A 13,484-nucleotide genomic window follows, 5' to 3' on the forward strand; every position below is an offset into this window, starting at 1 on the left:
GGCTCCGGTAACAGCTTCCTTAGAGTCGTCAAATTGTTCATGTCACACACCATCTCATGGATGTGCCAAAGCCACAATGTGCGGCTAACTTGCAAAGGTGTATCAAAAGTTCTGTAACCAATTCCCCATGGGTTCACCTGGCCAAAATGAACCAGTACCTCTGCATTATGACCGACGACTCAGGGTTGTAATGATTCGCGAAAAGTTCCACGAGTTGGCTAAAGGTACGCGTGTTCGGGTCCATTGGGTGGGTGAGGCTCTTGATTACATTGAATGCCAGGGCACCAAGACAGTCAGGAGTATTACCTTCAGTCGATCGTCTCCAACAATATCACTTGCCTGGGAGAAATATTGCATCCGTTCAGTATACCGAGCCCAGTCTACTACATCTGTATCAAAAGCCTCAACCTTCCAAAAACTGGCATTTTCAAACACCCATTAACCTCGCTGGAGTATTCCTGTACGGACAGTACATTCAGAATCACAGCTGTTTTCCTCATCAGCAGTATAAAAGCTCAGGAGAACCGAGAAGGTAAGTTGAACAGTATTTAATAAACCAACGCAAAGTAAAGGCCTTGACACAGCTTCTAGTTCAAAAGTCCCATTTGGGACTACTGATCATGCTGGTCCCAGTCCGGGTTGGCTTTTAAGATTTTACATCATAAATTCACAGGGTCAAACAAGGCCAACACATATATCAACAAAAGAAGTTTGTTTCAACAATTGCAGACTTTATATTGCCAGACTTGGACAAAACACATATTTTCAGTGGTTTATGTACATTGTGGTTCAGGCACCAATTTGCCAACAAGGCGGTCTCTTATAGTTTTCCTCCCTTCTGCCTGTCTCCTCTGTTTCTCTTGGGTGCATTTGCCACACCCCCCCCTCCCCCCGGTGACCTCCCCTTTTTTTCTCTTCCTTCTTCAGTGACTTTCTCTGTGCACCATCCCCCCCCCCCCCCCCGCTTTATTGGTTGCTGGCCACGAACAGGTCTTGAAACAAGTTGGTGAATGGCTTCCACGCCCTTTGAAAGCCTTCTTATGACCCACAGATAGCGAACTTTATCTTCTCCAGCCTGAGAAATTCCGCCAGGTCGGACAGCCAGTCTGCAACCTTGTGTGGCGCTGCCGATCGCTAGCCGAGCAGGAGTCTCCTTGGGCGAACCAGGAGGCAAAGGCTAGAAGATCAACCTCCCTCCCCATGAAAAGCTCTGGCTGCTCTGATATCCAGAAGACCCCCACTAGTGGGCATGGCTCCACCCTCACTCCCACAACTCTGGGCATGACCTAAAAGAAGGATGTCCATTACCCGACAACTCTGGAGCACATCCAGAACATGTGTGTGTGATTGGCCGGGCCTCCCTGCCATTGTTCGCATTTGTCCTCCACCTCCGGGAAGAACCCGCTTATTCATTTACTCATTAGGTGCGCCCTGTACACACCTTTAGTTGCATTAGGCTCAGCCCTGCGCCTGTGAAGGTGAACTTTGCCCTGTTCAGTGATTCAATCCTCCCCCTATCTCCCTGCCTAGTTCATCCTCCCCCTTTTTCATTGTCTCGTCCAGGGGTCAGCATACCTCTCCTGACAGTTGCCCATACATGTCCATTCAGTTCCCTCCCTTAGGTCGCCCGCATTCAGTAGTCTTTCTAATAGTGAATGTCCTGGTATCTGGGGTACGTCGGCATATCCTTGTGGAGGACGTTTTTGACCTGTATGTATCTCAGGTCGTCCCGTCTCGGGAGCTGAAACGTCTCTGTGAGTTCCCCCAGGGTCAGTACTCTACTATCCATGTACATATCCCTAATTGTCAGTGTCCCTCATCCTGTCTCCACCTCTTGAAGGAGCTGTCCAATGTTGCGGTAGTGAACCTGTGATTAATGCAGATGGGGGCCATGGTGGACATTTTGGTTAGTCCGAAGTGCAGCCTCATTTAATTCCATGTCCGGAGCGTGGCTACTGCGGCTACTAACACTGGGCTTTTCAAGTATCTGGCCGGGGAATTGGAATGCGGTTGTGGCTAGCGATCGGAAGGATGTCCCTGCACAGCAACATTCCCACATCCTCACCCACTCCACTCCAGTTTCTCCTTTACAGGACCTTCTACCTAATCCTCAGATTCTTCACCCCCCGCCCCTCATATACACACACACAAACGCCACAATTAACATCAACTGTGTTGAAAAAGGCCTTGGGGGTGTGAATCTGGAGGGATCTGAATGGGAAGAGGAACCTGGGCAGTGCATTCATCTTGATTGTCTGCACTCGCCTGCAAGGGAGAATGCACCACCTCTGCATGTCCTTTTTAACTTCTGCTCCTCCCCACTACAGGTTCACAGGGATGATTTTGCTCTTACTCAGGTTAAGCTTGTATCAAGTCAAGGCTCTGAAATCCTTCTGGATGTTTCATTGTTCCTTCCTTGCTGGCCAAGGGGTTTGAGATTAGAGGAGGAGGTCATCTCCACTGAGTGAGACTCTGTGCTCTCTGTCTCTCCTTTGAATACCTCACCACCCCTTCATCACTCGAAAGGCGATCGTCAGGGCAAACAGCAGCGGGGACAGCGGGAATCACTGCCTCGTGCCTCTGTGCTCCAAAGTATCCAGAGCTGGTGGTGTTTGTCTGTACATGCGCCATGGGAGCGCTGTTCAGTAGTTCCATCCAGGAGATGAACCCTGTCCCAAACCCAAACCGCTTCAGTACCTCTATGAGGTAATTCCATGCAACCCTGTTGAAGTTCTTTTCTGCATCCAGGAAGATGATCACCTCTGGTGTTCTCCCCGGATGAGTCATGATCCCATTGAACAGATGCTTGATATTCACTGTTAGCTGCCTGCCATTGACGAAGTCCATCTGATCTTCTGCGACTACCTCTGGCCCGCAGCTCTCCAGCTGCCTTGCCAGGGCATTCGCCAGGATCTTACCATCGGTGGACTGAGATGGGTCTGTGGAACCCACATTCCATCGGGTCTTTGTTGTTTTTGGGGATCAGCGATATTGAGGCCTGAGCCAACGTTAGTTGCCAGTGAGTCTGCAAATATCTCCCACTGGAGCGGTGCCAGTACTAGTGTGAATTTCTTATAGAAATCCACCGGGAATCCATCTGGCCCCGACGCTTTCCCTGCCTGCATGGAGTTAATGCTCTCCATGACTACCCTCAATTCTTTTTTTTAATGTATTTTATTACAAACATGTATCAAAACAGGTTTCAGAGAACAAACACCCCGGGAAGCATGTTTCCTAACAATCAACTATACAGTCTGTACAGATTTTTCCCCTTTTTCACCCCCCTGCCCCACGACGAACAGCCCCTCAAACACGGTCACAAACATCTCCCACCTTTCCTCAAACCTCCCTGAAGAGCCTTTAACTCATACTTTATCTTCTCTAATCGCAGGAAGTCATACGTACAGGTCACCCCACCAAGCAGCTACTCCTGGTGACGATGCCGACCGCCATTCCAGCAAAATTCGCAGCCATGCAATCAGAGAGGCGAAGGCCAAGATATCGGTCTTCCTCCTCTCCATGAGCTCCGGCATCTCTGAGACCCCAAATATCGCCACCAAAGGGTCCTCCACTATCCTGGATAAGATGCGAACACTCCCGCTCAGAATCTTCCCAATTTTTTGCAACCCCAAAACATGTACGCGTTATTTGCTGGTCCCCGCCCACACCTCTTATACTCATCTGCCAGCTCCTGAAAGAACCCACTCATTTTCGCCCGAGTCATATGCACCCTGTGCACCACCTTAAACTGTATCAGGCTCATCCTCGCACATGAGTAGGTCCCATTTATCTGACACAGTGCCTCACTCCATGCTCCCCAATTGATCTCCCTTCCCAACTCCCCTTCCCATTTCTCCTTGATCTTCACCACCCGCTCACCTCCCTGCTCCCCCAGCCACTTGTATATATCCCAGTTCTTTCCTCCCCTTCCACATCTGGGAGCAGCAGTTGCTCCAGCAGGGTGTATCCCGGCAACCTAGGAAACCCCGTCCAGACCTTTTGTGCAAAGTCCCTAACCTGCATATACCTGAACTCACTCCCCCTCAGCAGCTCTACCCTTAGTTCCTCCAGACTGGCGAACCCTTCCTCCAAATACAGATCCCTTACCTTGACCAGCCCCACTTCCCTCCACCTCCTGCATAAACTATCCATCCACCCCGGCTCAAACTCATGATTATCACACAGCGGCGTTAGCACCGACAGCCCTTCCTCTCTAAAATGCCTCAACTGATTCCATATCTTCACTGTGGACTGCACCACCAGGCTCCTTGAATACCTACTTGGAGCCATTGGCAACGCTGCCGTCACCATAGCCCTCAAACTGGACCCCTTCCAGGATTCCACCTCCATCCTAACCCACTCTACCCCCTCCTTCCCACCACCGCCGCACCTTGTCCACATTCACCTCCACTAATAATGAAGCAAGTTCGGCAACGCCAACCCCCCCTGCTGCCTCTGCCTCTGTAGCAGAGTCCTCCACACCCTCAGCACCTTCCCTGCCCATACAAAGTCAGAAATGATCGTGTCCACATCCCGAAAAAGGCCTTTGGTATAAAGATCGGGAGAGCTTGAAAGATAAACAAGAATCTCGCCAGAATATTCATTTTCACCACTTGGACCCTCCCTGACAGCATTAAGTGCAGTGTATCCCACCTCTTAAGATCCTCCCTTGCCTCCTCTACCAGCTTCATTAAGTTCCACTTATGGAGCCGCGTCCATTCCGTCGCTACCTGAATCCCCAAATACCTAAACCTATCCCTCGCTACCGTTAATGGCATCCCCCCTAAATTAGCCGGCTGTGCCAGCTTATTCACTACAGGGTTGCTTGTACCCTGAGAACCCTCCAAAAGCAGGGGCTGGTTTAGCACACTGGGCTAAATCGCTGGCTTAAAGCAGACCAAGGGGCCAGCAGCACGGTTCAATTCCCATACCAGCCTCTCCGAACAGGCGCCGGATTGTGGTGACTAGGGGCTTTTCACAGTAACTTCATTGAAGCCTACTCGTGACAATAAGCGATTTTCATTTCATTTCATTTCAACCTCCCCAGAAGGCCCATAATCTTTCCCATACTCTCCAGCGGATCTGAAACATACAGCAAAAGGTCATAGGCATAGAGCGACACCCGATGTTCCCTTCGTCCCCTCATAAACCCCTGCCACTCTGCCGCTCCCCTGAGAGCCATTGCCAATGGCTCTTTGGCCAGCGCAAACAGCAGCGGTGACAGCGGGCACCCCTGCCTCGTACCCCTCTGTAAGTCAAAACTTGGTGAGCTCATATCATTCGTCCTCACACTCGCTCTTGGTGCCACAAAAAGCAACCGTACCCATGCCTCAAATCTCGGCCCAAACCCAAACCATCCCAAAACCTGGAACAAGTACCACCACTCTACCCGATCAAATGCCTTCTCCGCGTCCATGGGCACCACCGCCTCCGGTACCAGAGCCCCCGACGGATTCATCACCACATTCAATATTACTCGCAAGCTGCCTGCCCTTCACGAAGCTTGTTTGACCTTCTGCCACCACCCCGGGGACACACTCCTCCTTCCTGCCCGCCAACAACTTAGCCAATACTTTCATATCTCGTGTTCAATAGTGATACGGGCCTCTACGACTAACATTCCACCGGGTCCATCCCCTTTTTCGGAATTAGTGTGATTACTGCTGCATCATCATCTCCAGCAACTCCCCCTTCTCCAGTGCTTCATTAAATGCCTGCAACAGATGTGGTGCCAGGTCCATTGCAAATTCGTTATCAAATTCCGCCAGGTACCCAGCCGGCCCATGGGCCATCCCCGACTTCATACCCCTGGTACTACCCAGCACTTTTCTCAGTCCTAGGGGCTCCTCCATCACTTGCTTCTTTGCTTCCTCCACCTGGGGAAATTCCAGCTTGTCCAGAAACTTCCCCATGTCTCCCTCCTCTCCTCCTGGGTCCGCCTCACAAAGTCCCCAGTAGTACTCCCCAAATTCCCCGCCCATCTTCCTTGGCTCGATCACTACATCCCCAGCCCCAGTCCGAGGCTTCAATATTTCAATATTTCCCTGGACGCAGCCCGCCGGCGCGCCAGCATGCGGCTCGCCCTCCCCCAACAATCACACTTCACACTCCCTTGCCCTACGCAGCTGTCCCACAGTCCTCCCCACCGCCAGCCCGCAAACTGTTCCCGCAACCCCTTACTCCTCACCAATCCCTCCATGGTGGGCACCCTCGGATATTCCCTGTCCATCTCCACTTTCTGCTCTAATCGATCATGTTCCTCCTTCCTTTCCCCACCCGCACAGGCCCCAAACAAAATAATTTCCCCCCGGACCACTGCCTTCAGTGCTTCCCAAAAAATGGCCGCCGACACCTCAATGGTGGGGCCAATGATGCACGATCAATTACACAAAGAGAGTTGGATGCAGTCGAGGCTTTATTACACTAAGATGTGTGGCCTCCTACAGCAGTTGGCGAAATGGCTGCTGTACGGGGAGCACACATATTTATACTCCACCTACTGGGCGGAGCCAGCAGGCAGGGAACTACCCCCGTACCTGTAGTACAGGGCCTTACCATAAAGCACCAACATCGACATCCTCTATATGCAATATATACATCAGTGGTGACTACCACAGCCAACATGCGGCTGGTTTTGGCTCCACGCTTGTAAAAGGTCCTCCGTGCCTGGCGGAGCTAGCGAACTGCTTTCCCGGTGAAGAGCAAGTCAAAGCCCATTTGTAGCTTTTTCATCTCTGCTAGTAGTTCCACGTTCAGGGTCATGGAGCACCGCCAGTTCACCTCCAGCATAGAGTCAACCAGCTGTTGTCTAACTACCTTCTCCTTCCTTCCTTTGCGTGCCTCGTATGCAATAATTTCCCCCCTTATCACCGCCTTCAGTGTCTTTCAGAATGTGGAGGGTGAGACCTCCCCATTCTGGATGTTGGTAACATACCTGTCCATGGCTTGTGATATCTGTTCATAGAATTTACAGTGCAGAAGGAGGCCATTCGGCCCTTCGAGTCTGCACCGGCCCTTACAAAGAGCATCCCACCGAAGCTCACGTATCCACCCTATCCCCGTAACCCAGTAACCCCCAGTTAACATTTTTTGGACACTAAGGGCAATTTAGCATGGCTAATCCACCTAACCTGCACATCTTTGGACAGTGGGAGGAAACCGGAGTACCCGGAGGAAACCCACGCAGACACGGGTGAGGAATTGAACAAATGAATGTGATATAAAATAAGATTATTAGTTTGAATAGTATAGATAATAGGGCCGGTCTGATGGTAGTGAGCTCACAGACAAAGGACAAAGGGATTCAGCAAAGCATGGCTAGGAAGGGGGAGGGTAGCCTCATGGAGAGAATGGTGCAAAGGATGCTGAGTAACAAGAGGCCCAGGATTGGGAAATGCGAAGTCAACCAATCAGGATATATGGCCAGGTCAGGAGGTGTACAGAATGACCAATGGGAAGCTTGTATGTGAATCTTAATGTGTTTTGAACTATATCTGCAGTGATTCTTTTGGCCTCAGTCTCTCTTGCTCCTGGGCTCCCAGAAGGTGGGTGTGTGTGTTCTGAGGTCCTACGAGTAAGCCAGCCTTGCAAGTTGGTTATTATTAAATGATACTATACCTATGAATCCATCTCTCATTTTATTGAGCCAGACTGGCTCAATAGGTGAATAATTTAACATTAACACGGGGAGAACGTGCAGACTCCGCACAGACAGTGACCCAGCCAGGAACCGAACCTGGAGCTGTGAAGCAACCGTGCTAACCACTATGCTACTGTGCTGCCCAGAATGGCTTGTCAGCAAGGAGGCCATGTCCAGCATCCATGGGGGTCGTTGTGCCCTGCCTGTCTCCGACCTCACATCTACATAGTGTCGAGCATGTTCAGAGATTTGATTGCAGAGTATTCAGCTCCAACTATCCCCAGAAGCACTGCTTTCACCACTACGAAAGTGCTGATCTTGATGTAGACCCTGTGTTACCTGGGAGAAGGAGAACTCCTTCTTCCCTCGGTGTGTGAACCTACAGGGGTCCACAAAGTTGTTTGACTCACCTGCCATGTTTGATAGTTTCCCTGATTTGGGGCTGGATCCCACCATCCTTGGGTCCTGTTCGCAGTTAAAGTCTCCCCATAATGAGTCGCAGTGTGAGTCTATGTCAGGGATTTCTGCCATGGTTTTCATTATGAATTCCACTTCGTGCCAATTGGGGGCATGTGCACGTTTACGAGCACCACTTGTGTCCCTTCCAGGACACCACTAACCATAACATACCATCCTCCTGGGTCCGTGACATTCTTTGTCGCCGTGAAGGGTATCCTCTTGTGGAGCAGTATGGTCACCGCTCTAGCCCTTATCCTGTAGCACGATTGGTAAGTCTGTCCCACCTAGCTATTTCTTACCCGCAGTCAGTCCTTCTCCCTCAGGTGTGCCTCTTGGAGGAAGATAATATTGGTCCTCAGACTTATGAGATGGGTGAAGACTCTGGATCTTTTTACCGGGCCATTTAGACCTCTGACATTCCTGCTAACAATCCTGATGGGGGGTTTCTGTGTCCCACTTCCTGCGGGGTCAACCGTACTTACCTTGTGGATGCACCTTACACTCCGGGGTTTCCTTTCTCTGGGGGTGATCCAAAATGGCTGTTGTCACTATGTTCGCCATGGCGATGTGCCCCTGCACTCCAGGGTTTCCCTTGGTCTAGGGGCCATCCAAAATGGCCACTGTCGCCATATTAACCATGTGGACGGGTCCCTGCACTCCAGGGTTTCAATTTGTTTGGGGGCCATCCAATATAGCCATTCTTGATGTATTTGTTTTTGCTGTTGCCATATGCGTCCTGTCGTAGCCAACGTTCTATCTGCACACCCCCCCCCCACTCCTCCAAACTCCCGGTTCTCCCCCTGGCCTGTCTACCCTCCTTTTCTACCCCTCCCCGTGCCCCTGTGGGCCTCACCCCTATTTTTCCCCCCTTCCTCCCCTACCTAGAATTTCTTCCCCCCCCTCTTCCAGAAACTTACGCTCCCATGGGAGCTGTGCAGCCCATCCCATTCTCTCATACTTCCCTGTTTCTGCACCTCACTGCTTTCACCCCCTCCTTTCCTGGGATTCATGGCAGATCAAAAACAAGGCATTTCTATCCCGCACAATTGTCCTTTTTTAAAAACAAGTTTAATTTCATTGTTGTTGCTGCTGCCTACCCAGCCCGTGCCTGCGCACAAATTCATCCACTTTGGGCGGAGTGATGAAGTAGTACTCTTTCCCCTGGGAGGTTACCCAGAGCATGGCTGGGTACAGCATCCCAACCCACACCTTGTTGTTGTATAGGGCTGCCTTGGCTGTGTTGAATTCAGCCTGGCTCTTGGCCAAGTCTGCCCAAATGTCTTGGTACACACGGATTGAGTGTCCCTCCCACTTACAGGACCGTGTGTGCCTTGCCCAAGTCAGGATCTTCCCCTGTTTTGGTACCGGTGCAGCTTCGAGATGATGGTCTGTGGCTGCTCCCCTATTTTAGGCCTCAGCCAGAGTGACCTGCGGATCTGTCTACCTCTGGAGGTTTGAGGAAGTTCTCCCCCCCCCCCCCCCCCCAACCAGTTTCCCCAGCATCTGGCCACATGCCATGGGGTTCCTGCCTTTGATACCCTCTGGTAGGCCCATAATGCTGAGATTTTGGTAACGTGACTGGTCCTCGACCTTCCATTTCAGGTTCCCTGGGTCGCCACCAACCTTAACATCTCCATCTCTAATGAGACCTTCACCGTTGCCCTCATCCCTAGTTTGATGGCATCTCTGTGCTTTAGGAGCTCCTGTGTTAGGGGGTCCATCCACTCGCTTATCGGTGGATAGTCCAGCATGTTTCTCGCCGACCTGCTGTGTTCAGGTGCAACCCACTCTGTACCAGTCCACATGCTCATAGTCGCCTTGTCCTTCTTTTCCAGGCTCTTACTGATCCTTGGTTGTGGGCTGTTGTGGGTTGGGAGTGGGCTGGTTTAGCTCACTCAGCGATTTTCATTTCATCCTGTCGTCTTTTCTGCTCCTACAATTGTTTTCAGGCATTTTCCAATAGTTTTGGTGATCTTGAAGGAGGATGGGAGGTTTTTCACAAAATTAGTGGCTTATTTTAGAGCTAAAAGTGCCAAATTCCAACTTCCAGGAGGAGGACCACCAATCCTGTATCCGCTCAGCACATCCCCGTCACTGGATGTCCGGGGGGTGGGGGGCTTTTAATTAGGCGGATTTGTGAGCCCAGCTGGGCAGGCTTCTGCACACTAACAAGGGAGCTTGAATTCTACGAGTCCCAAGGGGAGATCAATTGAGGTGTGACTGTGGGTCTCGTGAGGGTTATTACATTCAGGTTCTTCCTGCTTTTCTTTTCCCACTTTTAGTCCTTGCTGTAGCCATACTGCGCCTCACTATTAAGAGGTACAGTCTCATTCAGGTTAATTTTACATGGTTCTAGCTTTGCACAAACATAGGACCCTCATTTGTGCAGTCACTCAACAGTACATTCACTGCTGGACTGCACGACACTATCATTCTAATTAGCAGGCAGCACAAAGTTTGCATGCTGCTTGTGTCATTTTGAACAAGCAAGGCTATTCAAATCAGCCCCAGTTTTTTTCTCCCTTAAATGGACAGTGAACATTTGGAATACTGTTTAGATGTTCTAGATATATTGTGGACATATTCCCTAAATTAAGAAAAAATAAGAACCTTACTAAGCTTAGCATTTATAAGGCTTTTAGAAGGCCACAAAATCAGACCTCACAATGTAAAAAGTCAGCACATAATGCATAGCAGTGCCATGGAGAACAGATTGAATTATTTACCAAATTGTTTGCTGGTCGGTTTAGCTCAGTTGGCTGGACAGCTAGTTTGTGACACAGAGTGAAACTAAAAGCATGGGTTCAATTACTGTACTGGCTGAGGTTATTCATGAAGGCCCTGCCTTCTCAAACTTGCCCCTCACCTGAGGTGTGCTGATTCTCAGGTTAAATCGTTACCAGTCAGTTCCCCCACTAAAAGGGGAAAGTAGCTAATGGGACTACGGCTACTTTAGTTTGCTGGTTCAAATTAGAATAAGGGAATACTCTAAAGCATGCTATAATAAGACAAGCACGATTGCATACAACTTCCAGTAAACTATTTAGCTTCTGAACTGTCTAACTTTGTAATTTACTGTGTTCTTTCACTATAGAGGTCTGCTTGGAAATAGCATTTGTTGAAAAATCAATTAAATTATGCAGTGATGCACATTTGTAACAACTATATTTCTTACCTCACGATCTTCATTGAAGAAACCCACTCTGAAATTTATAATGATATCGACAAGATACAATATGTCAGATACAAAACTGAAAGTTCTCCATCCTATTGTTTTCAAGCCTTGATCTTTATCAAAGAAAGTAATTCCAAGAGGTGTGATAATAAGATTGGCAAATGTAAGGACCAACATATACATAATATAGTAGCTCCTGCAAATAGAAAAGCAATGATATCATTTAATATGCTATTAGATCATGGCAATCAATATTAGTAATTCTCAATCAAAAACAATACAATCAAATAAATAAAAACTGAAATAAAAACAAAATACTCTCGGATGCTGGAAATCTCAGATTTTAATCTCAAAGGGAACCCCCTCCAAATATGGGTTAAGTGGACATTTGCAATAGCTGGAGGCCCCATTCCCTCATGATTATGCCTATAAACAACAAATTCCATTTTAAATGAAAACAGTGTAGCGGTAAATGTGTGAAAAAGACGTCATTCAATTTTTGACAACTCTACAATGACGAGACCTTGCAAAGACTTTGCACTGAAGAATGCCGTGAGCTAGCTTTGCACAAGCTCTAATTTTTTCTGTTCATCATGCTGTTTTCTGACATGCTCGATACAGTCCGCCTTGTTATCAGTGCAGTCAAACATATTTTTGGTGTTTTCATGCTACAAACCCAGAGCATCTCAGTGGCCTTCACCATATTGGCTAGGAAGCAGGCCAGCGAGTGGGCAGGCATTAATTGTCATCAAGGTTTTCAGGGTCATCATCTATCGCCGCAAAAGCTTCCATGGCTGTCTCCGCTAGAATTTCCATGCCTCTCCCACAGCCAAGTGAAAAGTGCTTTGTCATCGGGTTGATTGGTCTAATCCTGCTCTTTATTGTTCTTAATGTGGAGATGCCGGCGTTGGACTGGGGTGAGCACAGTAAGAAGTCTTACAACACCTTGTTCTTGTTCCTTGTTCTTGGCATCTTGTGCAGTCATAATCTGCTAAAACCCAGAATGGTGGAAGTAGTTGGGAACTGTGGTTTCTGCCACACTTTTTGAATCATAAACATGGCCTCTAAAGGATTGTTGTGGTGAACGGATTGCTACTGCAATTCACTGTATTGTACTGTATTATGTTGATGCCCCTGTGGGCTCCGCCTGTGGCTCCGCCCCTCGGGGGTGGTATATAAATCTGCAGCCTGTAGGCGGCACTCAGTACAGAGCAGTCACAGGCAGGCACAGATCTAGCTTATTAAAACCACTGTTCACTTCTACTAATCTCATGTGTATTGATGGTCGCATTAATTGTATTGTACTCCTGTTTTTTGTTAATGGTCTCAATAACCTGATCGACCAGATGCCATCGATAGTGGGTTTTCAGGTTTGTAATTATCCACTGATCAATTGGCTGGAGCATGGTCTTGGTATTGAGAGTCAAAAACAACAGTTTTGGGCTCTTCAGGCCAGTGATATAGGGATGGGAAAGGCGGATGTTTCTTTTGTTGACATGTTTTGTTCACTTTCCTGATATGCAGACATACAAATTAGGATGAGGAGTAGGCCATTCTGCCCCTTGGGTTTGCTCCACCATTTGATAAGATCATGGCTGATCTGATTGCGGTCTCTAGTTTCCTGTCAACCATTTTATATCCTTTGACTCCATTGTCAGTCAAGAATCTATGAAAATGCATTAAAAATGTTCTTTACCATGACTCTATCACTCTCTGGGGAAGGGAATTAATTCCATTGACTCATGACCCTCTGAGACAAAACATTTCCCTCATCTCCATCTTAAATGGTACACCCTTTATTTTTAAACTGTGTCCCATAGTTCTAGTCTCTCTACACAATGGAAATAGTCCTTTCAGTATTCACCCTGTCAAGTCACCTCAGGATCTTATAGGTTTCAATAAGATCACCTCTCATTCTTCTTAAACTCCAAGGAATACAGGCCCAACTAGTCCAACCTTTCTTCGTAAGATAACCCCTTTCAACCCAGCAATCAGTCAAATGAGCCTATAATTTGATTATGTCCTTTCTAAAATAGAGACCAAACTGTACACAGTGCTCTAATAGAATTATAGAATTTCTACAGTGCAGAAAGAGGCCAATCCTCCTAAACCGCACATCTTTAGACTTTGGGAGGAAACCGGAGCACCCAGAGGAAACCCATGCAGACACAAGGAGAATGGGCAAACGCCTCACAGTCACCCAAGTCCGGA

At 48.6% G+C, this 13,484-nt stretch overlaps 1 protein-coding gene across 1 annotated transcript in view; it reads right to left on the reverse strand.

The window, feature by feature from the left end:
- LOC119969078 (potassium/sodium hyperpolarization-activated cyclic nucleotide-gated channel 1-like) overlaps positions 1 to 13,484 on the reverse strand; it is a 182,809-nt gene that overhangs the window by 165,984 nt on the left and 3,341 nt on the right. Inside the window, exon 2 of the mRNA XM_038802281.1 lies at positions 11,274 to 11,469. Coding sequence (XP_038658209.1) covers positions 11,274 to 11,469 — 196 coding nt within the window. The remainder of the gene's footprint in view (positions 1 to 11,273; positions 11,470 to 13,484) is intronic.

This window comes from Scyliorhinus canicula, chromosome 7 (genome assembly GCF_902713615.1).
Source record: "Scyliorhinus canicula chromosome 7, sScyCan1.1, whole genome shotgun sequence".
NCBI lineage: Eukaryota > Metazoa > Chordata > Chondrichthyes > Carcharhiniformes > Scyliorhinidae > Scyliorhinus > Scyliorhinus canicula.